At 32.3% G+C, this 27,236-nt stretch overlaps 2 protein-coding genes and 5 long non-coding RNA genes across 10 annotated transcripts; all 7 read right to left on the bottom strand.

The window, feature by feature from the left end:
* Positions 1 to 5,052: 5,052 nt before the first annotated feature.
* LOC146943501 (uncharacterized) lies at positions 5,053 to 6,647 on the bottom strand. Its single transcript, XM_085747712.1, has 2 exons — positions 6,581 to 6,647; positions 5,053 to 6,497 (listed from the first exon to the last, which is right to left on the bottom strand). The coding sequence occupies exons 1-2, from the start codon at positions 6,645 to 6,647 to the stop codon at positions 5,053 to 5,055; spliced, it is 1,512 nt and encodes a 503-aa protein (XP_085603838.1).
* A 5,258-nt stretch (positions 6,648 to 11,905) lies between these two features.
* Positions 11,906 to 14,613, bottom strand: LOC146943500 (uncharacterized). 3 transcript variants are annotated; one of them, XR_015025585.1, is made up of 6 exons: positions 14,467 to 14,613; positions 13,869 to 13,920; positions 13,674 to 13,750; positions 12,763 to 12,885; positions 12,345 to 12,669; positions 11,906 to 12,239 (listed from the first exon to the last, which is right to left on the bottom strand). It is a non-coding gene; the product is annotated as an uncharacterized LOC146943500 (long non-coding RNA). The 3 variants fall into 3 exon arrangements; XR_015025584.1 differs by having other exon boundaries at positions 13,674 to 13,747; positions 13,869 to 13,997; positions 14,467 to 14,607; XR_015025583.1 differs by having other exon boundaries at positions 13,869 to 13,997; positions 14,467 to 14,606.
* Positions 14,614 to 17,620: 3,007 nt separating this feature from the next.
* Positions 17,621 to 20,609, bottom strand: LOC146943499 (cytochrome b-c1 complex subunit 6-1, mitochondrial-like). The gene is made up of 4 exons (XM_085741774.1): positions 20,546 to 20,609; positions 20,316 to 20,400; positions 17,931 to 18,020; positions 17,621 to 17,842 (listed from the first exon to the last, which is right to left on the bottom strand). Coding segments are annotated over exons 1-4 (210 nt in total). The 5' UTR covers positions 20,548 to 20,609; the 3' UTR covers positions 17,621 to 17,809.
* A 789-nt stretch (positions 20,610 to 21,398) lies between these two features.
* Positions 21,399 to 22,718, bottom strand: LOC146943498 (uncharacterized). The gene is made up of 4 exons (XR_015025582.1): positions 22,595 to 22,718; positions 22,159 to 22,224; positions 21,712 to 21,769; positions 21,399 to 21,616 (listed from the first exon to the last, which is right to left on the bottom strand). It is a non-coding gene; the product is annotated as an uncharacterized LOC146943498 (long non-coding RNA).
* Positions 22,719 to 23,970: 1,252 nt separating this feature from the next.
* On the bottom strand, positions 23,971 to 24,912 carry LOC146943497 (uncharacterized). The gene is made up of 4 exons (XR_015028103.1): positions 24,769 to 24,912; positions 24,336 to 24,457; positions 24,174 to 24,258; positions 23,971 to 24,075 (listed from the first exon to the last, which is right to left on the bottom strand). It is a non-coding gene; the product is annotated as an uncharacterized LOC146943497 (long non-coding RNA).
* Positions 24,913 to 25,106: 194 nt separating this feature from the next.
* LOC146943496 (uncharacterized) lies at positions 25,107 to 26,057 on the bottom strand. Of its 2 annotated transcripts, none has more exons than XR_015028101.1 (4): positions 25,914 to 26,057; positions 25,481 to 25,602; positions 25,319 to 25,403; positions 25,107 to 25,220 (listed from the first exon to the last, which is right to left on the bottom strand). It is a non-coding gene; the product is annotated as an uncharacterized LOC146943496 (long non-coding RNA). The 2 variants fall into 2 exon arrangements; XR_015028102.1 differs by having other exon boundaries at positions 25,319 to 25,365.
* A 194-nt stretch (positions 26,058 to 26,251) lies between these two features.
* LOC146943495 (uncharacterized) lies at positions 26,252 to 27,203 on the bottom strand. Its single transcript, XR_015028100.1, has 4 exons — positions 27,060 to 27,203; positions 26,626 to 26,747; positions 26,464 to 26,510; positions 26,252 to 26,365 (listed from the first exon to the last, which is right to left on the bottom strand). It is a non-coding gene; the product is annotated as an uncharacterized LOC146943495 (long non-coding RNA).
* Between the last annotated feature and the right edge of the window lie 33 nt (positions 27,204 to 27,236).

Genomic DNA, 27,236 nt, shown 5'->3' with positions numbered 1-27,236 from the left:
TTTTAAGTATCACGAAATTGTAGCTCATGCTTGGCACGGGTGTCCATACTAATACTATTATCAAACTCAATATATTTTTCTTTCCTCTTATTATTTATTCACTTTTATTTATTCCAAACACCTAAAATTTATCTCATTTTCCATTCCCTTTTTACCAACATTCATTTCTTTAACATTATTTCTTCTTACTTTCTTCTCTTATCCAAACAAAGCATAAAATAAAATATTCTACATAAAAAATATTTCATACAAATACAAATCAACCACATTTGACGGTTGAATAATCATTCACATTTGTGAAAATTAAACCATCTATACATAATGAGTAGAGTAATGAGAAGTTTTCTAACGATATGAGTAATGATAAATTGACAACTAAAAGGTTCTTCAACACCAAATATTTATCAAGGATTGTGTATTATTTTTTTTTATTACTATATATATATATCTCTCTCTCTCTCACACACACACACACGAGCGCGTGCGCGATGGACGCTCACGCGCGTGCACACACACATTTAGTCTCTATAATGTGAAGAATCAAAATCTTTAAAGATATGTGAGACACCACTTCATTATTCTTAATTTACAAGTATTTATTAGTGTCAAAATCTATCTCTCATTTATGTCGTTTTCATAAATGAGTGCAACAACATGGTCTCATCAACTGTCATCATAAGAGCAAATTAAATTAAATAACTAAAGAATGAAGAAGCAAGAAATATAAAATAACAATCACATGAAATTTTTTGAATAAACAAAAGAGGGTTTCGGTGTCCAAAATTGTTTTATCAATTTCAATGTTACTAATTTAAATTGCAAAAATTGAAGAAGTTTGAAATCAATAAAATAATCAAATTTACTTACATCAGGGAGAGAAACACCAAGAAAGACACGATATTTTCTGCATACAAAACAATGTAAAAAAATAAGTTAGTTTTTTAGTTAAAAAAACTTAAAACTACATATAACGATGATCAAATGATGTTTTTTTTAGAATAATTACCTAACAAACCTAAGCAGGTGGTAAGCAAGGTCCCAACTGCATCCGAAGGTAAAGCCACGACTAATCTGCAAAAAAATGAGGGACAAATAAAAAGAGTTAATTCTATGAAAACTGAAATGTTGAATCGGCTCAAATCTATCCATTTTAATGTTACTAATTTAAATTGCAAAAATTGAAGAAGTTTGAAATCAATAGAATAATCAAATTCACTTACATCGGGGAGAGAAACACCAAGAAAGACACGATATTTCCTGCATACAAAACAATATAAAAAAATAAGTTAGTTTTTTAGTTAACAAAACTTAAAACTACATATAACGATGATCAAATGAAGTTTTTTTTTTTAGAATAATTACCTAACAAACCTAAGCAGGTGGTAAGCAGGGTCCCAACTACATCCGGAGGTAAAGCCATGACTGATCTGCAAGAAAATGAGAGAAAATAAAAGAGTTAATTCTATGAAAACTGAAATGTTGAATCAGGTCAAATCTATCAATTTGGATGTTACTAATTTAAATTGCAAAAACTGAAGAAGTTTGAAATCAATAAAATAATCAAATTTACTTACATCGGGGAGAGAAACACCAAGAAAGACACGATATTTCCTGCATACAAAACAATATAAAAAAATAAGTTAGTTTTTTAGTTAACAAAACTTAAAACTACATATAACGATGATCAAATGAAGTTTTTTTTAGAATAATTACCTAACAAACCTAAGCAGGTGGTAAGCAGGGTCCCAACTGCATCCGGAGGTAAAGCCATGACTAATCTGCAAGAAAATGAGGGAAAATGAAAAGAGTTAATTCTATGAAAACTGAAATGTTGAATCAGCTCTAATCTATCAATTTCAATGTTACTAATTTAAATTCCAAAAATTGAAGAAGTTTGAAATCAATAAAATAATCAAATTTACTTACATCGGGGAGAGAAACACCAAATCTGCAAGAAAAATATGGGAAAATAAAAAGAGTTAATTCCATGAAAACTAAAATGTTGAATCAGCTCAAATCTATCAATTTCAATGTTACTAATTTAAATAGCAAAAATTGAAGAAGTTTGAAATAAATAAAATAATCAAATTTATTTACATCGGGGAGAGAAACACCAAGAAAGACACGATATTTCCTGCATATAAAACAATATAAAAAAATAAGTTAGTTTTTTAGTTAACAAAACTTAAAACTACATATAATGATGATCAAATGAAGTTTTTTTTTTTTTTTTAGAAATAATTACCTAACAAACCTAAGCAGATGGTAAGTAGGGTCCCAACTGCATCCGGAGGTAAAACCATGACTAATCTTCAAGAAAATGAGGAAAAATAAAGAGTTAATTCTATGAAAACTGAAATGTTGAATCAGCTCAAATCTATGAAAAGAGCACGAGAAGTAATTTTTGATGATGTGTGTCAAACATTAAATATGAGTATTTTGTCCGCTAGAATTGGAACTTTGCTTTATCACATTGTGAGATTATATCCTCTTTCACTATTTGTTAGTGTGTGACCTTTTTAATATGTGTGTACGCGCGCACGTGCTTGTGTAGGTGTGTGCGTGTTGAAAATAATATTTAATATATAAATTATTTACCAATTGTTAGAGATCTTAAAATAACAAAATAATATTGAAACGATACAAATATAAACTAATCCGTGATGAACGTAGGTGGGCGATAGTTTGGTTGTACATTGTTCGATTTGTGTTGATGGTTGTGGAAGAATAGGACAAAATGCGAGAATGTATGGAAGTGGAATGTGAAGAGACTATAATATGTGTCTGGACAAATTATTCAATGCAACTACGTCTAACTATGTATAGGTCCAATGCAGACCTTTTTTCTTGAGAATAGTGCTCAAATCATTGAATATTTTTTCTCAACTATTTATTGAGATTAAGAAACTAAAGATTTTGGGCTTTGCCCTCTCGTAAAAAAAAAGAAAGAAAGATTTTTTTTATCAATTGATTACTATAAATTGAGTCAGAAGGAGCATTACAAGGGCTCTCGTTTATAAAAAAAAAAAATTAGACCCGTGCGACGCAAGGGTCCTTCCAACCGCAATAGATATCAATGAGTTATATTATACTCCCTCCGTTTTAAAATGAGTGTCGTTTTAGATGTTTACACACATATTAAGAAATGCAATGATTAAAAGAAAGAGAATGGTTATTTTACCAAACTATCCTTATTAACTATTGGTTAGTTTTAAAAGTAATACTTTGGAAGTAGTGTGCAGAGTATTAATTGGAGGGTACAATTGAAAAGAAAAAGTTATTATTGCATTGGAAACTGAAAGTGACATTCATTTTGAAACAATTTTTTTTGGCTAAAGCGACACTCATTTCGAAACGGAGGGAGTATATTTCTATTAAACATAGTACAATAAACATTCATAATTTTTTATACTATTTTCTTTGATTTTGAGTCAAAACAAAAAATGATAATTTAATTTAAATTTCATCCGATTGTGGAATAAAGTAAATAGAAAGTAGTCATAATTCATAGCATAGCTCAAAAAGGTCGTAGTACATTTGTGTTTGCTTAAAACCGAATCTAAAAGATGCAGTCCAACACAGTAAGTTCCACACATTAGCAAATTTTAAACTTGATTGGTGAAATGTCAAAAATTAAAAATTACAAAATAGTTTAATACTACTAAAAAATACAAAAGAAATTAATAGAAATAAATGTTGCAATAAAAAACTTAACATTTGAATCTTACAAAAACGTCTACTTATCTCTTAGGAGATCAAAAAACATAGTTTATTAAACTTATTTGTTTGCTTTTGGTAACAAAAGTTAGGAAAATGTTTTTTTAAAAGGAAAATTATTAAGTCACATGTTAGCATGAATCCGAAAATCAAAATAACAATTTTTGGTTGAGGGACCAAAAATTTAAGATTTAATTTGGAGATATTGATTTTTGGTTCAGAGACCAAAGTAACAATTTTCTACTCTCACTTTGATTTTTAGGGATTAAATTCGGGATTTAGAGATTTAAGATTTAATTTGGAGATATTATTTTTGGCTTAGGGACCAAAGTAACAATTTTCTACTCTCACTTTATTCCATGTGACACCTAATGCACGTCACATCATCAGTTAATAGAAGTTTTTAACATCAGAGACTAAACTGATAACGGAAGTGCACATTCAGAGACTATTTTATATTTAATCCTGAGTCATGGACTTTTATGACAGCGAGGTGCAGAGTCAAGAACCAAAGTGACCATTTACTCTTATAAATAACATGAAATAAATTAAATAAACTCTAATTAGTGTATGTTTGGGTGTTGGGCTTTGGACAGGCTAAGTCTAGTTATTTAGAATCCTGCTCTTTACCCAAACAGGTTTGCTCACTCCCAAAGTAAAATACCAAACTGCCCCTACGCATGTTAAATTACGCTGGTACAATTATTAACGTATGTTAAGTTACGTTACGTATGTTAACATGCGTTAGTGTTATTTGTTGAAAGACATTGCGCATGTTAACATGCGTTTGAGTTATTTGTAAAAAAAAAAAACACGCATGTTAACATGCGTTAGTGTAATGCAGTGCGTGAGTTAACTCACGTTGCCATTTGCACTAGCGTGAGTTAACTCACGTTCATAGCAGAAACAGAAACTGCATTAAATGCATGCAGTAACAGAACAGACTTGTGATAAGTCTAGAAAGACCCGTAATCACGCCACATTCATAACTTAACCAAATTATGCCAGTTTAAGAAGTTTATTGGATAATACGACATAATTGATCAAAATTACTTAAAAACATCGTTTTTATCACAATCAGGTAATCACATATAAACGATCCAAACGGTCCAAATTTCATAAATTCGCCGGTAATGACCCGTAATAATTTAAACACACTTAATGACACGTAAACGATCCAAAATAATTCATTTCATATATTTATATAATATTAGTTACATATTGGCCATAAATATCAAAATTACACAATAGGCGACCAAAAAATATGTCGGGGTGTAATACCACCAAAAAATAGGACGAACACCCACCGACCCAAAAGTGTCATAACCTATCTAACTAGACTAGTGATAGTGCATAATCTCCATCTTCATCCATGACTTCGTTCTCTTGCTTTGGCTTTTCCGGGGTGTCCAAAGTAATAGGATTGTGCTCATTTGTTGGTTTCTTTGGCGACTTTGGCTCCTTAGACATGAGCTCATCGAAGGCGGCGTTTCTATCCAAAAACTGAAAAAGCCATTGCTCCGCATCACCAATCTTGTGAGTCATCCACTCCTTAGGAGGAGGTGGTAGCGGACAATTTTCTTTCAACTTCACATGAAGAAAGTGGTCGGGAATCAAGCAAAGGCACATTATGTTGGAATGTGCATTAAGTGGTGGAGCACTCCGGATTGGAAAATATGTCTCACATGAACCACCCAATTCGGGCAAAGTCAATAGAACAACCGCTCTATTGTAGCAGCTAGCAATAATGTGACCCATATCCGGAGTGGTCAACCACTTCTCTGGAGGTGCAATACCACTTTTACTTGTTGGAGGGTGTAAACCATCCAAGATAAGTTTGTAACGGCTCTCGGTAGCATATATTGGCAAGTAGTCACTCTTGTGAGTTTTCAACTCATTAATAAGTGCATGACGAACCAAAACATGATCATCCTCATGAAATCCCATGTGCCTAGCTACGACCCGGAAACCACAATTACCATCCGCTCTAACATTCACAATGTCTTCAACGTAAGGTCTCATGAGATTTGGAATTTGTGAAATGTATGGTATTTGCAAATAAGGTTGTTTTTTTGAAGTAGGAGTTGAAGTTTGTGAGCGGGAGCAAGTGCCAAGACGAGAACCTTTAGTTTTATGAGACTTACTCTTGCCATGTGTGCATTGACTATCGGGATTTTGAGCATCAATAGTCTCCCACCTAGAGGGGATTCGACCGGTGGACCTCGTTTTCGGTGTAGACTTCACCCTTTTAGGTGCCCCCTTGGTGGCCACTTTTCTCGGAGGTGGCTTCAACATTGTTTCCTCCGGAAATCCTAGTTCACACAACTTGTATTTGATGAAGAGTTTCATCTTGTAAGGGGACCTCTTGATACGTTCTTGAATGGCGTCCCATTCCTCCGTAACGGAAAAATTGGCATCAACCTCTTCTCCAATTACACTCAACCTTCGCCAATGAGGGTGTATTTCTTCCAAAAGAATAGGCAATTTTTGCTTTCTCTTCTCGGCAAGAATACAAGCACAAGGCAACCCGAACGTTGCCATTTGCACACAACCACTCTCACATTGCATCGTCATGTATGGCGCTATTGTACTAGATTTATCTATAGAAATAGTAAATCCCACCCTAGCCGCTTGTCGACGAACCCAACCAAGCAATTCTTCTCGATCTTTCCATCTCTCGTTTGTTGTAAAAAATGAACCGATGTTTACTTGAATAACACGAATACCGGTAGGTACCGGTTTAGGCTTCTCTTCAAAGTTACCGGTAGGTACCGGTGTTGCTTGATTGTGATGTGAGCTTCAACTTGAAAAGGAATTTTCACTTTAAACTTCACTTCATTGGTTGGTTTGCCTACACCGGAACCTTCACCGGAAGCTTTGTTTTTGCCTGGTTTTGGCTCAACGCCATCCTCCGCCACATTTTCAGCCATGCCACTCAATGTCTACTCAATAAAAAAAAAACAAAGAAAAAATAAATAAATGACTTGTGCGGCAAGCAAAGCAAGAAAAATTAAGAGGTGAAAAATTTCAAAATCTGGGCAACACACTAGCGTGGGTTAACTCACGCTAGTGTTATCTTCCTACGCAAGTTAACTTGCGCAACACTTACAACTAGCGTGAGTTAACTCACGCTGAGCCCTACCCCCTACTGAAAAACATGACGTGACAGGCACAAAAACCAGGAAAATAGGATGAGTTTTGGGGATACATTACCTGTTCTTTGATGCTTGATAGACGTTTGGCAAGTGCACCAAATACTATCGAAGTAGTAAAAATATCGATCCCACGAGGACTGTTTTTAACTTCAATAATTCAATTTCGTTATATAATTAGGATGTGTAAAGTTTATTTTTAGTTTGCCACTAGGCAGAAGATTTGGTTTGATTTTATGAAATCAAATAAAAGAGAATAAAGATTTGATTAAGAAAATATGGAGAGAAAGATGAGATCAGATTCGTCGAATCCTCTAAGTTTCCCTAATTGGTCTACTGCACCTATTTGTTATGAACCCTCTTCTAGTTTACGATGATTAACAAAATAGCCCTAATCAATCCCTTGAGTTAGGACCCTCTTCTTAAACTACAACCCCTAATTCCTTAGGCGGTCTATTAATTCTTGAAGGTTTTACCGAACGTTAACCTATTATCACTAACAAACGATTATCTATTCCTAGACTAACCCTGTTTATTAGAACAATTCAATTAGGTCTAAGTTGAAAGCCATGGTCAGTGGTCATTCATTCTCACGAAATCAAGTTATATGTGATCAAGATATAAAAAGCATTAAGAACAATTGAATTGAATAAACTAGAATTGAATTCATAAACAAAATAGAGTTTCACAACAACATGTGTCAATTAGGGTTACAAAGATTCATCTTGGATCTAATCTCTAAGAGATTTAGCTACTCATAATCGAGTTTACAAATAGCATAATCAATGAAATAATTAAAACATACATGAATTGGTAAAAGGATGAAGAAATCGCCCTTCTAGCCGTCTCCGATGTCTCAAAATCGCACTTTGCTCTCCACAATCGTAACCCTTGTTCTTCAGATTGAATGCAGTATTTATAGAAGTCATGGGCCTGACCCGTCCAAATCGCGCCGCGCCTTGTATAATGGCGTGCCGCGATTTCCCTCAAACAAGGAGGATGTAATTTTGCTTCAAAAATCGAAACACGGCTTGAAATTGGCGTGGCGCGATTTCCTTCGAACAGACTTCAATATTTAAGCTTTTTGCACTCCAGAACAGTATAAATTGCATGAGAACTCTATCAAAATGTCACAATAAGTCCCTAATATTACGTAATGACAGGATGTCATCAATGCTTGATGAGCATAGAAACTTGTTTCCTGACGATTTGCAATGATTTGGAGTTGAGATTATGACCCAAAAATTCACACTTTTAGGGTTTTTGGAGGTGGAGGGAAAGAAAAATGGTGTTTTGGGCTTGCATGCTGAGTTTTGAACTAAAAACGGCACTTTGCGTGACTTGACTCACGCTACGTGACTTAAGTCACGCTGCGCATGTTAAGTCACGTAGCGCATGTTAAGTTGCGTAGGGGTAATTTGGTCTTTTACTTTGGGAATGAGCGAAATCATTTGAGTAAAGAGCAGGATTCAGTTATTTATACACAGTTGATATTCAATTTTGTGTTTAAAGAATAATATGATCAAATAAAACTTCAATCACACTTAATTCATTTTTAAAAATATTTTACCATGTCGTTAATTTTTTTTAAAATAAAAGTCCTCCCTTTCTTTCGAAAGCAGACCATACAAACATACCTTTAAACTATGTTTTGATGAGAGAGTTCAATGAGATAGTGTAATTTTCTAGAGGAAATTTAATAATTTTTTATGTATATTTCGTTGTTTGGATGAAAAGTTTGAAGAATTCAAAATGAAGAAATTATATGAAGTATTTTGTCATATAAAGAATTTCAAATACCTTCCAATAGCTTGCAATTTTAATCTCAACTGAATTTCAAATACCTCCCTACTTACAATTTTATGAAGTGATGAATTTAAAATTCCATTACTCTTTACAATGTTAATCTCAAAGTGGTCCTCATATTTATTTTTCAAATTTTTCAAATTAGTCCTTACATTTTTCTAATATTGAAAATCGATCCATATAAATTTTAAAATTTTGTAATTTGGTCCATATAAATCATCAAAACTTACGATTTGCAAATTGGTGTTTATTTTCATATTTCGTAATTGGTTCCTCGTCTTTTTGAAATTTTCGTAATTGGTTCCTCGTCTTTTTGAAATTTTATAAATATAATTATTTTAAAAATAATCTAGTCGTGGGATTTCTTCAATTTTCACCATTATTATGACCCATTAACTTACTCTGTCTATATATTAATTTACTTTCTATCAATTTTAGAATCCGTTTTTTTTCTTTTCATTTTATTAATATCAACCTTTAATTTTACTTTCAATATTTCGACTTCGAGTACATAGGGGTGAAATATTTCGAACCGAACTTCGGATTATCATGGCTTTGTCAGGGCACATTCCTCTAGGAATCATAGAATTAATAAAAAAAATTGCAAATCGCACTAGACTTTGTAAAGCTGGTATGGTTGAAAATTTCAAGTTCTAGGCTTAGCAGCATGAGTGTAACCTTTTTGAAAGTTTAGTTTGATTTGTTAGTTTATTTAAAGATTTACTTTTGATGAAAGTATTTAAATGAGGAATTCTGCTCTTCTCACAACACAAAACACTCGCGCTCAATTGAACTTCTTAAAGTACCCCTCCGTGAGTTAACTCACGCAAGTGTAAAAAAACGTGACTTAGTTTTTACACATGCGTGACTTAATTCACGCTGCGTGAGTTACCACACGCAGATGTTATTATCGGCGTGAGTTAACTCATGTTAGTTCCATTTTTGACAGCAACTACCATGCATGCTTTTAGCTAGCATACTTAACTATTTATGTCAAAATTAACTACAAAGATTCAGCAACTGTTTTTCTGTTGACGATATTATATTTAGGTGGGTGGTTTTGTTTTGTTTCCCAAATTCTTTGCAACATCTTCTTGCATGCAGATCAAATTCTAAACTTCTCATCTTAAGTTAGGTTTTGTAATTTCTTCAATGAGATAAGTGGAATTGCAATTTTTCTCTGGTCTTTCACATTTCTTTACAAAAATGAACTATTTATTCTCTCCAAAAATTAAACTGGGCATCTACCATTTCTTTTCAACATGTATAATTTATTTTAGGCCTTTTTGGGTCTTTGATTGGGGTTTGAAGCTTCTAAGATGAGGCTTGTTTGATTTACCTTTGATGTGAGAATTTTCTCATGGTTTAAACTTTAAAGATTGGGATTGTGTGTCTGATAACTATGGTTAAAAAAAAATGCTTTTGGTCTGATTGTGAGAACAAAATTGGGGTAGATCGACGCTCAAAATTGGAATGATTGTTGGAAAAAAAAAATAAGAAAGTGGAATGGTGGTTTTTTTTTTTTGTTTGATGTGTTGAATAAAAAGGGTGTTTTACAATCGGTGGTTTTTGTTTTTGAGGATGCTGTGGACATAGATAAAAAAAGCATGCAACTGCTATCAAGAATGTGTTAACTCACAGTCTCACACGCATGTGTAAAAATCAAGTTACGTTTTTTTTACACTTGCGTGAGTTAACTCACGCTGAGTTATTTTGGGAAGTTCAGTTGGGCGCGAATGTTTTGTGTTGGGAGAAGAGCAGAATTCTTAAATGAGTACCCTAGCATATGATCAAATAGAACAACAAACTAGTTGATCAATGAGGTTAAGCTTGATCCATTTTGACATTTTACCTGGCATTTTAGAAAATATGATTTTATACAGTTTCATATTTCAATTATACTAGTAATGCATTTAAATATGAATATGCAGAAAAATTAATATAAACTAATAAACTAAAATGACTTAAAATGTTAACAAATTTATTATAATTGAATTCAAAGCATATTATAATGATAATTAAAAAATATTATTTTGGAAATTATTTAAGGTATTCCAATATTATAAGGTATTCTAATATACCTAACAACTGAACTATAGTCACATGGATAAACATTCTTTATTCAAAAAATAAATAGTTTGACCTGAACCTGCTATGCCTGTGTCAAGTCCTATTCTCCCTTAATTTGGTCCTAATTAGTTCGAGCACCATTTTGATCCCCTAATGAGTAATGATATTTTGACATCCATTTGATGACAACTTTGTTGACAACCTTGTTTTTCTCACTTCTTATTGGTCAAAAACAATGGAGAGAGAAAAAGTAAGAGAGAAGATAACAACATCATGTGAGTATGAGAGAGAAAGTTGTCCAAAAGTTATCAAAAAGTGGTTGTCAAAATATCATTTCTCAATATTAATTGTTCGACTTAATTTGGTTCTAATAGTAAATAAAGGAATCTCGATGTACAACAAAGGAATCTCAATATTTACCTCCGTTTAAACCTAAAACCTTAATATTTACTCCAATGTGTAATAATAAAGGAATTTCAATATGTACCAAAAAAAAGGGAATCTCAATATTCTCCTCAATTTTAGTCCCAGCAATACCCGAGTATTGTGATTGTACATTTTTCAGCTGCCTACATTAGCACAGTACTATCACACACAAAAATAAAATAATAATCACGTCTCATGTGAAACGAATTACTTTTGTTTACAATAAATGTGAAACGAGTTATTGAAAAGCACTTTTAAAATGATTGAAAAGTATTGACTATTTGTTAATTTAAATAGTCCGCAAGGGTGAGAACGAAGTGTGAATGTGTGCAAAGTAAATTTTTCCCCATAATGCAATGGTTGGTAATAGTGACAGGACATACCAATACCTTAATGCTTTGTAATTTATCTAAATTTTGTGAATTTGACTTCATTCAGTTAATTTAGTTGATTAAATCTCCTCAACTTATAAGATTTTATATATGCGAGTGTGATTTCTTTCAAAAAAAATAATAATAATAACCTGTGAGTGTGACTTTGCTACTCATCGTTATGCTAAGTTTGTCAAAAAAAAATGTATAAGAAAGTTGAAAGCTCTTTTAAAAAAATAATAGAAGCTTACCCAAAGTTTGTTTTATTTTCGATAGTTAATTAAAAAACAATGCAGGAGGAAATTTTCATTAATTTAATTGATACAAATGGTAATTTAACAATGTCTTGAAGGGAATTTAAACTTAGTTAACAACTCTTATATTAATAAAGATAGTTAAGAAATTATTGTACTACACCTAATTTATTTTAAATTACATAATACGGTGACAGAAATCACAACATTGCAAATAATTTATTTAACATATTAATCAATTTGCCTAACAACACTTACAAGTACTAACTAAGTTTCATAATACTCCTATATCAGTGCTTACAAGTACTAATCTTAAGAGTTCAACTCCAACATAAAGCAAAAAACACAAATTGGGCAATAGGTTCAACTCCTAACTCGCCAGAATTAAGTGTATCCATCCACCTTCTCACATTCCATTCTAAGTATCTGGTAACAACTCTCTCCTGCAAACGCATTTAAACCATATATATTTCAGATTCTTTACAAATGCTGAAGCATAAATAAATAAATAAATAAATAAATAAATAAATCATTCAGCTGAAACTAACCCAACTAATTAAGATGCCATGGAGATTGCCTTCTGTGCCACAGTTTGTGATATATCCCCATTAATAATCATCTTTCTCCACTTCCCACAGTCTGCCAAACCAATCCAAAACACCAACTTCAAACTGCTGGGAGTCGACATAGACAAAAGGCTTATGAGAGAGGTATTAACTAAACTAATATCTCTAATTGTTTGGAATTAAGTGTTGGCCACAATACCATATAAGGTTTTGTTAATAGAAACGGTGAAAATATCTCACAAGACTACATTGCTATCAAAATCGCTCACATGCCAAATCCAGTACAGGTTGCGGCAAACTCATAAGACTACAAACATAATATATTTTTCTGTATTAGATTTAATAAGTTCTAGCAACACAACTATATAGCTTAAATGCATAAAGATCATAATATACTTACCTGTCTAGTCAAGGAGGTTGAGTTTTAGCTTAAATGCAGACACCAACAAAACTCGAATCTAACAAACTCGAATCAATTGAAGTTTAACACCGGAAATCTTCAGATGGTAAAAACTGAGCCTTCCTGGATTTTCAAACAACCAATTAATTACAAATGAATGGTACATTATCTGCACATGCAAAAATTAATTAACCAACACTCAAATTCATTCAAACTACCCTTGAGTTTATATTCTAAAGAGTTCTAAAATTTATTTTGTCAAACTCTAGGAACCTTGAAAATTTGCTTCTTCGACTCTTGGGTTCTCAAGACATTTTTTAGGTTTGGGATGTAGTTATTTTCATCATCTTTCTAAAATAAAATCCCTTTGTGGAAGAAATAAATAAATTATTTTACTCTTGATATTTATTTTCTGTTGGGAAGGAAAATAGTTTGCTTTGGATCACTCAATAAAATAAGTAAGTGAATCACTCAATATTTGATTCTATATATCGATCTATGTCATTAGCCAGCAAAATGGTAAGTATCAAAATGCAAGGCATCATTAATCATACTGCTGCTACATCTCAAAATGGTTTAATGTGGACCAATGTAGCTAGATGGAAATGGAATTTTGGAGTCATAAAGCTTGCATGAAATAAGCCACTATCTCATGCACAACAATAGTAATTAATAGTTACGTGTATAGTAGTAGCTTTGAAATGTTTCAAGTTTCAACGTTAATTCAAACCCAATATTCAGTTTTTCTTTAGTCTTTTTTTTTTAAAGGATAGTTTTTCTTGTGAAAAAACTAAGACATCCAATTTGGTTAATTCACGAGAAAAAATAAGAGCAGTTTTTAGTAGTGAGTACAAGAAAATAACATGAAGAAAAAAAGCAAAGAAAACCTTAATCAATACCAACAGACAAACCTTAGATAGGAGATTCTGGATTCAAGTTCCGTTAATGTCTCTTTGCAAGAGTTTTTTTAGCCTTAAGGTTTTTCCTGCTAAAGACACATATAATTATCCACTGGTTAAAATAATGAAAGAAAAACATACAAAAAAAACAAAAAAAAGGATGGAAGCAGTATTTTTTGGTAGAGTTAAGGGAAAAAAGGATCCAACCGTTGGTGGAGAAGTGGATGAACACGGCAGTTTCCAGTGACAGATCTGGTTGCTACAATGGTGTGAGGGGGGTAAACCGTTGGTGGAGAAGTGGATGAACACGGCAGTCTCCAGTGAAAGTTCTGGTTGCTGCAATATGGTATGAGGGAGGTAAACCGGTTATGTTGGTATTTCGTAGTATTTGAGGTAATGAGAGTTAAATGTTTCTACTTTCTAGTTGTAGAGTTCCCAACTTGAAAATAAATAAATTGTCTAACTTCTATAACCCCCTGAGTGAGCAAGTGTATGTGTAAGTCTAACTAAGGTTGGTACTTTGTACCTAAAATCATGAGGATATGTGACTTTGTAGATGATCAACAATAAATCAAGAACAACAAACCTTATGACATGAGAGTTGTTCTATCTATGCACTTTTTGGATTATTCAATCTCTTAGATAATATTTGAAAAACAAACATCATTATATTCTTAACTAATTTCCTTTTTTTAAATTTTTTTATCAAAATCATCTTTTTCTTAAAAGTTCAAACCCATGAAAAAGAGATATATGTCAAAGGAAGAATAGAAAACAAGAGCAAATGCAGAGATAGATTCACTACCTTTTTTCCAATTCCACCCATACCCATGTATTTTCACAAGATTTTTAGCGTGCATGTGTAGTAGTGTTATTTTGTTGATAAGAATATGGAAGCAAATGCATAGTGTTAGTTAATGTGTGACTCAGGATTAAATAGAAGTGGGTGGTGTGATGTGTGATGATAGTGTTGAAAATGTGGTGATGACCAAATAATGATGGTTAGCAGTTGAAAAGTTGTTTTAAATCCCTGTCAATGCCTTCTAATAATGGACATGCCCTATATATATAGCTTTCCTGTAATTATTAATGACGAGGGGACCTTTTCTTCCTCTCAGAATATTATTTCTTGGTATTGAGAATACAGATTAAAACATGTGGAATCACTAGGAACAAGTTAGGGAGGGTTGAACTCTTAGATATAATTCACAGTTCATGACATACAATATCATTGTGCTCGATCAACGTCAGAATAATAAGGATAATATCACAATATTATTCTTCGATATATGAATAGGGAGAATTATTCTTCGATATATGAATAGGGAGAGAACCAAAAAAAAATTGTCGAGGTGGTCGAAAACAATTACATAATCTTCTTTGTTTTTGTCTTAACTCTCTAATCTTCTTTGTTTGTACAGTGTTCGATGGTTGTGGAAGAATAGGACAAAATGTGGGAGACTATAATACTATGTAGTCTGGACAAATTATTCAATGCAACCAGAGAGAGAGTATAATTTGTATGTACTATCTTGTGTAAGGAGAAAATAAATGCTCCCACGTCATTTTTTTCCCAATCTAGCAACTAGGTCTATCTATGTGTAGGTCCAAAGCAGACCTTTTTTCTTGAGAATAGTGCTCAAATCATTGAATATTTTTTTCTCAAACTATTATTGAGATTAATCTCCTTAATTACAATCTTATTTATAACAAACAATTGATTTTTTCTATCAATTATTTCCTATAAATAGGACTGGAAAGAGTATTACTTAAAGGCTCTTGTTTATAAAAAATGTGTATTAGACATTTGTGATTTGAGCTCAATGTTTTCAAAACTAATATAAAATTAAACTTGTCTCTATGAGCTTAGCTCAGTTGGTAAGAACAATGCATAATATATGTAAGGTATGAGGTTCGAACCCGACACCACAAAAAAAAGAAAATTAAACTTATTTTTTAAATTGTTTAATCAAGATTGGACGACCAACAATGTCTTAACTACATGAATTCACAACAAAATTGCAACGAATCTTACTTCTCTTGAATTTGTATTATTATTATTTTTTTAAATTACTCGTATAAAACTCATTTATATATGACAAGATGTAATTTTGGTTAATTAAGTGTGACCAAATATTTTAACAGTGTTGATTAAAAAGTGTTTAATATACTCTATCGGTCTCAAAATAGTGGCCAAACTTTGATTGTTTTAGGTACGTTCATGTATGATTTTGATCTTGAATATTTTTAATTATATATTAGCAAAAATTATAGAAAGTTGATATTTTGAAAATATTTATTGAGATAAATCAAACGATATTTTATATGCTATACAATTTATCTTTATATATTAGTAGAAAAACATTGTCAAAGTCTGTTATATGAATAATGTACATAGTCAAGTTAGGTCTTTCATTTTGAAACGGAATAAGTAGTTTTTAATTGATTTTTTACCAACTTGCCGTTTCAAAAAATATTAGTAACTTAAAAAAATAAGAAATATAAGTTATACTGTTTAGTAAAATAAATAGTTTTATGGAAAACTTAATAAATTTATTTAGTCAACCATTAATTGTTTCAAAGATATTTGGTACGACATTCCAATTATTCAATAGATAGCTAGTAAATATAAGGGAAATGCTAACTTGTAAATAACACGAAATAAATTAAATGAACTCTAATTAGGGTATGTTTGGGTGTTGGGCTTTGGACAGGTTTGGAAAGGCTAAGTCTAGTTTTGTATACACATTTGAGTTTCAATAAAGAGTTTTGCAGCTTTGAGTTTTCTGCTTTTAATCAATTTGAGTTTTCTGCTTTGTGGAGTGAATAATTTTGGGTATGAGTTGACGATGATGAAGGAGGGTGTTGATGATGATAGATGAAGATGACAATGATGGTTGTGTGGTGATTAAAGAGTCGATTTTATAGACGAAGTGGTTGTTGAAGATCATGAAGAGATGAGGGAAGAAGAAAATGAATCGATTTTATTAGGTGTGAGTGGTTCACAGTAAAGTACGATAGACCCTACATGATTTAACGGTCCTCTTTTAAAGAAAAAACCAAATGGCTAAAATTAAAAAAATTAATAAGGTTTATGATGAACCGCCTGTAAATATGGTTAACCTTAGACTTTTGTCGAGTGAATAATGAAGAATGTACTAGTCAAAATCTTGTCTTTCATTTGATTTTATTGAGTGAATAATGAAGAATGCACTCGTTAGTTTTGATTTAGAAAATTGAGTGGTTAGAGTTTGGCTTCCCGTTAGTTTTTGTTTTTCTTACAAGAGTTTGGCTTACCGTTCGTTGATCAGCCGCAAGTACACAAGTTTATAAAAAAATTGCTCATATCCAATCTTAATGATGTTAATCAATTCCATGCAATAAACTAGCTTAATTTATTACATGCAATAAACTAGCTTAATGTATTACTATTGAACAACTAATTATTTTTCAAGCATTATTATTTGGGATATATTTACTGGGAAGGTCTAGACTTTGCAAATTTTATTTCCTTCTGGTTCACGATTTCCTAATTTCGTAATACATATCACACAATGCACATCTGATAAGGTGGAACCCAGAGGACCAGCACAACCCTTTTAATAGTGGCATGTAATACAATGGAAACCTGAAATTATATCGATTGGAAGTTTGAAGAATACTTGCTCACTTAGGATATGTACACATTGATTCTATGTTAACATATTACCTCCTGCTTTTGTAATATGCTATTTCACCCACTGCTTGTCTACTACTCTTGTATTGTGTCAAATGCTAAACTGAACAATATTTGTTAATTTTTTTTATAAAAAAACTAATATAATGTTTTGTATTCGGCAATACGAGTGCCTGCATAATACAAGCAGATGAAATTATGAACAATAATAGTAACAAAATTCACATTCTGGTGTTTCGTGTGTTGTTTATTTCGTAATAAATAGCGGTGCTCATGAAGGAAGTGGCTGCCAAATTCAAAATAATGTAATTATGAATAATCATCCAATGTCTCCATGGGATCAAAATTTCCCAATGAGCAAAATAACCATACAGGGCATGAGTTTTGGTTATAAAATCACATGTTTAAAAGCAGTTATTTGGGAATGAAGATAAAACAGAATGGTATTATAATACCAACACATTCTCCCCTATTACTTCAGTTTGGTGAATAACTTTGGTGCAACCTGCATTGCAAGATTATAATTTATTAGGGAATACAAGAGAAAATCAAGTAGCTAAATGGTTATTTACAAACTAAACATCAATACTTACACATTTGTCAACACAATACCAATAATCAAAATATTGTCCAGTGCAGTGTTTCTGCCCAGAATCATCACCATGTATCCTTTTCATGCATGCCTGTAGCAATTTAGAGAATTACTTTTCTTTGCAAGAGCTTCTTTCATAAACAAAAATAAGGCGGAACAAAAAGTTAACAACACTTATTCTTTATTTTATATTAGTCTAGGCGCAACAATTGGAGTTGCTATCTTGTGATTTGAGTGGAATCAGCCTAAAAATGTAAGATAAGACAACCTGCAATAGACACACATTGGGCCTACCCTTCCCCAGACCCGCAATAGAGCTTCTCTTTATTGTCCATTTATACACTAACTCAGGGTATTGATTTAGCTAAACAAGTCAGAACCTACGGTTTTCCCACTAATTTCATACAATGTTGGTTCTCTCAACTCAAAAAAGGGAAGGGGATGTAAAACGCAACCCCTGCTAAAATTAACCTCAATTCAACACACAGCTGATACCATCGTCTCTCCATCCATATACCTAGGAAACCCAAATAAATCAAATATGTACATGTTGGTTTGGTTCAGTTTTACACTATTATTGTGACTGGACCCGAACCAAGCTAACCTGATGAAATACGGGTTCATTAGGTTTAGGTGGTCGGTTCAGCTTTTAAAGAAAAAACAGTAGAGAATTGCAATTTTTCCCCATAACTCAACCTCTCTACTGCATCTATCCCAAACCAGAGAGAAATAGAGAGAAGAGACCACAAAAATCTAACATAATCTCCGACATCCAAAAGCCAAATTTCCACCACCACCGTCAGGGGCGGATACAGTGTGAAACATGGTGTGGCAGATGCCATACCAGATTATTTCCCATTTAAGTATATATATATAGTATAAGTCATCAATGTATCAAAGTTTCTTCGTTAGCCTAGCGGTTACGTTTGGTGGTGGTGGCTTGCAGGTCCTCTGTTCAACTCTCAGCGAGTTCCAGTTTTGATTTTATTTTTTTTAAATTATTAAATTATTAATATTAAAATTAAAAATGGTGTTGCAGGAGGGTTAAAAATGGTGTTGCAGGGAATCGAACCTTTAACTCCATGGTATAATGCTCTCACCCAAACCACTTTGCTGTAGTTTTTAAGTTGTCAAAGCTTTTCTCTCTGTTAATATATAGTTTCTTTGCAAATTTTGCCACACCAATATCTATTGTCTAGATCCGCCCATGACCACCGTCCCCATAAAACCCACTTTCTACTACTCACAAGCCGTGACTTCCATAGCCACCCATCCAAGACAGAATAGAACAACTAAGTTGTAACAAAGCGTGGTTGCGTGGGACTAGGACGGACGGAAAAGGCGAGGCAGAGTGGGATGTTCGGAGAACGGGTGTGCGATGGAGGGAAGGCCACATTGATACGAGTGTGCGACGCTGGCCTCGTCAGAGGGAAGGGCCCTGGGTCAGAGAAGATGGTGGAGACGATGAGAAGAGAAGACTGGGGTTTCAATATTTGTTGTTGAGATAAAACAAGGGTTTAACGGAGTAATGGACTGGGTCACGATAATAGGTAGTAGCACAGTCCCAGATTTTTAATAAACAAATTATCAATAGCATAGTACCCGGTCACTGACCGGGTGCTTGTTTTCAAGGCTGGAACCCTGTCACCGGAACCAATCTTACTTGGTTCTTTACGGTTTCAATTTGACCCAAACCGATGAACAACGAGTAATTTTCGGGTTGGATTTTTTTTTGGTTCATTGGATTTATCCGGTCCACTTAAACCCCTAGCCTGTTCCAAAATAGCCCAAAAATTATGATAGTAACGCCTTGTTTATATCACGTTCCATTAAGTCAGATTTCCAACAGAATATAGAAAACACTCTTACACAGACATAATCCATCTACCTGCATTTTCAAATTATTCCCTCAATATTTTCTCACGGTTCAGTTTAGCCCCTTACATAAAATAATATTCAAATTAATCCCAGACAAAGGGACTAATTTATCCCGAATTTGAAAATGTCAGGGACTGGTTTGGTATTATTTTTTGTCTGAGAGTAAATTGGGCCGCAACAAAATTGTCATAGACCAAATTGGACCGTCATTGGACCGTCATGTTGTTTGTAGCTGAGCTCGGCATAAAAGTTTAGTTACATCACTATCTAGCCAGATGATTCCTAAAACATTACCTTCGCTACATTACATTGAATTTCTTTGTTATTTTCATTTATTGACCTTAATGCTACTATAACTCCCTTATGAATATAAAATTCTCCGATCATATTTTTCTTTTTTTTTTTGGTAACAGATCATATTTTTCTTTGAATAAACCATATGATAATAAATTTTATTTTACGAATGTAAAAGTGATGATATAACTAATGAATAAAAATTTACACAAACCTGATATTCAATTAACGGTCTGACACATTTTGGTTTGCAAGAGTCTTCAAAAAATCTCTTCTGATCAACAGGTTCCTCATCAGCCCTGAATTCATTCACGATAAAATCAAAACAGTAGTTAATCTGAGTCGTTAATTTGGGATCGGACAGTCCAAATTGAAAACCCTAGATTTAAAATTGAAATGGAGAGATGAAAAATGAAAGAAATAGAGAGAAGCTTTGAGACATACATGTTGGTGCGCGAGCGATGAGAGGTTGCAGAGAGTTGATGATGTTGTTTCGTTGTGGTATTGCAGAATCGTAACTTGGGATCAACTAAACTATAGTCTGTCTCCTATTCCATTCGGGTTCGATCGGGTTTCTCTATTTCGGGTCAAACCATCCTACTTCTTCATTTCTAAATACTAGATCATCGACCCGTGCTACCGCACGGGTCATTTTAAGAAGCTAATATTCACTGTAAAAATAAAACAATGTAGTTCGCTTGAATGTAAAAATTGTCGTAAATCAATCCATAATGTCAATTACCATAGACTTTGTTATTGTTCCATAATTCTAGTACGTAATTCCTGTTACTCTAACATAACATATAATTTTAAAAGGGAAACTGAAGTTCGTTGACATGCAAATAGTTTTAATAAGTAAGAAAATGAATAGCACACAAAAAAGTCCTACACATTACGGAAAACTTCCCTGTAGACCACATTTGATGCAAAGGCCAAATGTTATACTCAACCAAGCAAATAAGTGATGCTATTATAGTCTATGAGAAGAAGACTTGTTTTTAGTATCTTTCATCACTATCAGTATATTATGCTAGCAAAACTACAAAAAGTAACTATCAACTATTCACATGTTTTTTTAGGGGATCAATTATTCACATGATGAATGCTACAGATAAAAAATCGTTTCCTACGGACTTTGCAGTATTCGAAATAGTTCATTTGTAGGGGATAGAGTTTTCCATAATATAACATGATGGAGATGTAGAGGAGTAAAATCAATTTCTTCTAAGGCAAAATGGATCAAGAAAATTGTAAATGATAGAAAAAACACGTTAATATGCTTAAAAAGAAAAGCCCATTCAAAAAACAAAATGAACTATTTTATTTTTCAATTACATAGAAACCAAATTTATAGGCACAAAACATGGTATGTTAGAGAAGACATACTTGCTTATGGGATTCAAAATTGACTTGTTCAATATTATGTATTTATATGGCTTTTATTAGGGCATTCTAAAATGTAGGTCACATGCATTGTATTTGCCAGATAGACCACATTAAAAAAGTTACATCCTCCTGCACAAAGAATATTAAGGATCAAATTTCACTGATTGGTGAGCAGATTCAATTGGAAGAACCAATATCTTTCAAGCATAAAAAAAAACTCATACCTCAATAACCTTTAAGCATCTCAAACATAAAAAATCAACTTCCCATTAATCTTCCTTTCTACAAATAAACCCCAAAAGAATCTTAGAGTCATAGCTTGTTCAAAGTTTGAAACCAAAAATAAAAATATTAGTAAAAACACCATTGATAGCTTATGTAAAAGAATTAACAAAGAAGTTCTTTAAAAAATACATAAATATAACTTCATATCTCATTTAACACTTGAGTATGATTAGATTTAGGACACGGAATTACGTCCAACAAATTTCAGTCACCTAATAAACATCAATAAGTATATGAAGTAACCAAAAAATATATATAATACCGATTTAAACTCCTAAATCTAATAGAACACACAACCCAAAAAGAATATGAGTGTTGAAAGTTAAATCCAATGAGGCATTCCATTAAACATTTAAAGGAGAAGTACTTGAAGCTTAAAAGATTACACAAATCTGGATTTGAAGATGAGATTTCTCGAATGGCCGTATCCAAACTGCGTCTATGGCGGAAAACTGCAAAGGAAGCATTCAAAAACTTTAACGTAACAGTACTACTGCAAGTTTTAACAGGCCTCAAATCACTCGTAGTAACATAACATAGACAAAATCAGAACTCAAAATTCAAGTGTTTGATGAGTAATATAGAAAAAATAATTTGATCAAGCAATAAAAACAAAAAATGAAAAACTAACTAATATAGAAAAAAATAAAGATCATTGGTCTCCAAAGGCGGATAAATAATGATCTGAGTTTCTGTTTTGGTCATATGTGCACTATGTTCTTATGATAATCAAATGAGTATATATATATGTATCAATATCAGTCAGCCAACATATATTGAAAATTAAATGCTAAAGTAAAAAGAACAGTGCACACAACTTACCTATTTTATTCCCTTTATTCGTTAGTCTAAACCACAATTAATTTCATAGTAGATTAGAAACTCTCGACCTTTGTTGCAGTGATTCCAAACCTGCATATTCAAGTACTGTGTTTTTTACCATATTACACAGATCGAAATCTCCAAATAGATAATTCAAAATTCGTATCACAATTCGTATCAAGCTCTTTTTTTCATGCTTACAGTATTGTGTATCATCAATTACTCATATGATCTCAAGTTATAACAGAAAAATGCCAAACTTTTTTAAGTTTGTCAACACAAAGATCAGATTTGATGCTTAAAATATACTTGCAATGCCTATGTCCAATTCCAGTGGAATGTGTCAGTTTCATCAAATCATTTTGTACGGTCTTGCACACATCTGAACTGGTAATGTTATAACAACGGGATAGAAAAGTAAGTTTACGCAAAAAAGTAGTCTATAATAACAGAAGTATGAAAACTGATGTAGCTTTGATAGGAATATGGAAACAAAACAGAATCTGACAATAAACAACCTTTCAAGTTGATAAGGGCATCAAGAGAATCTTGGTCTTTTGAAAACATAACAAAGTTTTCCAAACTCGACATAATGATCGTGAGAGAAAGGCTTGATCATTTGTTTCAAAACAGAAGGTATGTATGATAATTTGGCATTAAATTATAGTCGGTTACAACTTTTCAATTTCCATTGTCACTAAAATGATGAAATCATTGTATTCAATAGCAGGAAATTTCAATTATTAGAAATTGTAGGAAATTACATATGCTCTTGACACAATGGCAAAACATGTAAAGAACATATAAGCCTAAAATCATTGATAAGTTATATTATGAATTTTTTCCTAAAGAAAGTATAATTCCCTCATAAAATTGTGGCCTGTCAAAACATTACTAACACTGCCCATAGCAAATTTCTCACAAAATTCGGCAAATACGACATTCAAAAGAAGTAACAACACATAGATGCTATATAATAAACATTAAATTTTGGTTTATGCTTATGTCTCTATTTCATCATCTACATGATTTCTAAGACAAAAACATTAAATCAAAAACACAGAGTAACAAACATAAATGCTATATAAGTTGTCATTTAGAGTTTAGACCAAGTTACCTAATATAATAATCAAAAGTCTAACATTGATGATAAAAATCAATAATCAAAAGAAAGGGAAATGGATCAAGAATTATTACTCGAAAGGGGTTGAGGAATCTTTCACAAAATTGAGGAATCTTTCATTGAAAAAATAGGTGAAGTCGAGGAATCATACAACTTGTTTTTTTTTTGTACAGTTTTAAGGAGTATAAAAAAAGATTCCTGAAAAATAAGCAGTAGCTCAACTATATTATGTTCAGAAAAGGAAAAATACCTTTGGTTAGAAAAATACCTATCAAATGTTTGAAATCAACCTTAAAATAGTTCCAAGTTATCAAAGGATAAACCAATCACATTCCAAATCCAACATGAATAGTCAAATCTGAAAGCAAAAATGAAGTAATTAGGGAAATTAGAGCACAAACAAAACCAGAGTTCAATCTACTCACATACACAGTGGCAGAATATCAAATATATTACCTTTTCAACAACTTTTAAGCTTTTGGGAATCACTCCATGTGTCATATCTGAAGTTTACAAAGAGAGAACCTTAATAAACACCTACCTGTAAAATAAGAAATACGATAAAAATAGATGAGGACGAACTACAAAAAAGTAAGTACAATTTTCATTGGGCCTCACCATGAATGTCAAAATTCTGAAGGACAACTGCTCTTAGTTCATCGGGCTCCATCGGTGATACCATTTTCGGCCGCCAGAGAATTCTTTTTACTATTGTGCTCTTGTTCTTCTTCCATGATGTGCTGAAAAAAATAAAATAAGGTGAGATGGTGGAAACAAATTGCAATAATTATTTTCAAATTGGCATATGCGGCTATAAAACTAACTACACATCAACCAAGTGTAAACTAAATACTTGTAAAATGAAAAAACACCATTAAAGTCGATATAGGGGCACATATAAAATCATCCATATCAGTGTAGAGTAATATCAACCTAGCATAAAACAATTAGTTGTAAAATGAAAAACACGGAAAAAAAAAGATAAAGACCTATGATATGATCATCTAAAAAAAACTGCAAAATAAGAAAACAAAATACAAATGAACCTCACCTGAAAAAGTATAGAAGCTTCAAACTTGACTTCCATATGGATAATTTCACATTTCACAACCTGTAAATAAGAGGAAAAACACAACAAATATTATAGTTCATACACAATCATTCAGACACTTTTACATACACCTTGTGGGTTGAAGAAATCAGCAACAGTGCATTTACAAAATTGAAATAACTAATTAAAATATTGATTCATTGCATAAATACTTCTGAAATTCAATAACCAGATAAGATGAAGAATTTTAATTGAAAAAACATTAGGTTAAAACCTAAGCAATAATTTGATTGAAAAAACAAACGAAAATGAAGATGAGAGATGGAGAGAGAGAGGAACAAACTTTGAGTTGGAATATAAACATATCAAATGTTTGAAATCAACCTTAAAATAGTTCCAAGTTATCAAAGGATAAACCAATCACATTCCAAATCCAACATGAATAGTCAAATCTGAAAGCAAAAATGAAGTAATTAGGGAAATTAGAGCACAAACAAAACCAGAGTTCAATCTACTCACATACACAGTGGCAGAATATCAAATATATTACCTTTTCAACAACTTTTAAGCTTTTGGGAATCACTCCATGTGTCATATCTGAAGTTTACAAAGAGAGAACCTTAATAAACACCTACCTGTAAAATAAGAAATACGATAAAAATAGATGAGGACGAACTACAAAAAAGTAAGTACAATTTTCATTGGGCCTCACCATGAATGTCAAAATTCTGAAGGACAACTGCTCTTAGTTCATCGGGCTCCATCGGTGATACCATTTTCGGCCGCCAGAGAATTCTTTTTACTATTGTGCTCTTGTTCTTCTTCCATGATGTGCTGAAAAAAATAAAATAAGGTGAGATGGTGGAAACAAATTGCAATAATTATTTTCAAATTGGCATATGCGGCTATAAAACTAACTACACATCAACCAAGTGTAAACTAAATACTTGTAAAATGAAAAAACACCATTAAAGTCGATATAGGGGCACATATAAAATCATCCATATCAGTGTAGAGTAATATCAACCTAGCATAAAACAATTAGTTGTAAAATGAAAAACACGGAAAAAAAAAGATAAAGACCTATGATATGATCATCTAAAAAAAACTGCAAAATAAGAAAACAAAATACAAATGAACCTCACCTGAAAAAGTATAGAAGCTTCAAACTTGACTTCCATATGGATAATTTCACATTTCACAACCTGTAAATAAGAGGAAAAACACAACAAATATTATAGTTCATACACAATCATTCAGACACTTTTACATACACCTTGTGGGTTGAAGAAATCAGCAACAGTGCATTTACAAAATTGAAATAACTAATTAAAATATTGATTCATTGCATAAATACTTCTGAAATTCAATAACCAGATAAGATGAAGAATTTTAATTGAAAAAACATTAGGTTAAAACCTAAGCAATAATTTGATTGAAAAAACAAACGAAAATGAAGATGAGAGATGGAGAGAGAGAGGAACAAACTTTGAGTTGGAATATAAACATATCAAATGTTTGAAATCAACCTTAAAATAGTTCCAAGTTATCAAAGGATAAACCAATCACATTCCAAATCCAACATGAATAGTCAAATCTGAAAGCAAAAATGAAGTAATTAGGGAAATTAGAGCACAAACAAAACCAGAGTTCAATCTACTCACATACACAGTGGCAGAATATCAAATATATTACCTTTTCAACAACTTTTAAGCTTTTGGGAATCACTCCATGTGTCATATCTGAAGTTTACAAAGAGAGAACCTTAATAAACACCTATCTGTAAAATAAGAAATACGATAAAAATAGATGAGGACGAACTACAAAAAAGTAAGTACAATTTTCATTGGGCCTCACCATGAATGTCAAAATTCTGAAGGACAACTGCTCTTAGTTCATCGGGCTCCATCGGTGATACCATTTTCGGCCGCCAGAGAATTCTTTTTACTATTGTGCTCTTGTTCTTCTTCCATGATGTGCTGAAAAAAAATAAAATAAGGTGAGATGGTGGAAACAAATTGCAATAATTATTTTCAAATTGGCATATGCGGCTATAAAACTAACTACACATCAACCAAGTGTAAACTAAATACTTGTAAAATGAAAAAACACCATTAAAGTCGATATAGGGGCACATATAAAATCATCCATATCAGTGTAGAGTAATATCAACCTAGCATAAAACAATTAGTTGTAAAATGAAAAACACAGAAAAAAAAAGATAAAGACCTATGATATGATCATCTAAAAAAAACTGCAAAATAAGAAAACAAAATACAAATGAACCTCACCTGAAAAAGTATAGAAGCTTCAAACTTGACTTCCATATGGATAATTTCACATTTCACAACCTGTAAATAAGAGGAAAAACACAACAAATATTATAGTTCATACACAATCATTCAGACACTTTTACATACACCTTGTGGGTTGAAGAAATCAGCAACAGTGCATTTACAAAATTGAAA

This window comes from Medicago sativa, chromosome 2 (assembly GCF_051527215.1).
Source record: "Medicago sativa cultivar Bolivia chromosome 2, Bolivia_mono, whole genome shotgun sequence".
In the NCBI taxonomy this organism is placed as follows: Eukaryota; Viridiplantae; Streptophyta; class Magnoliopsida; order Fabales; family Fabaceae; genus Medicago; species Medicago sativa.
Note: the sequence above shows the minus strand (reverse complement) of the source record. Positions and strands in the feature narration are given on the sequence as shown.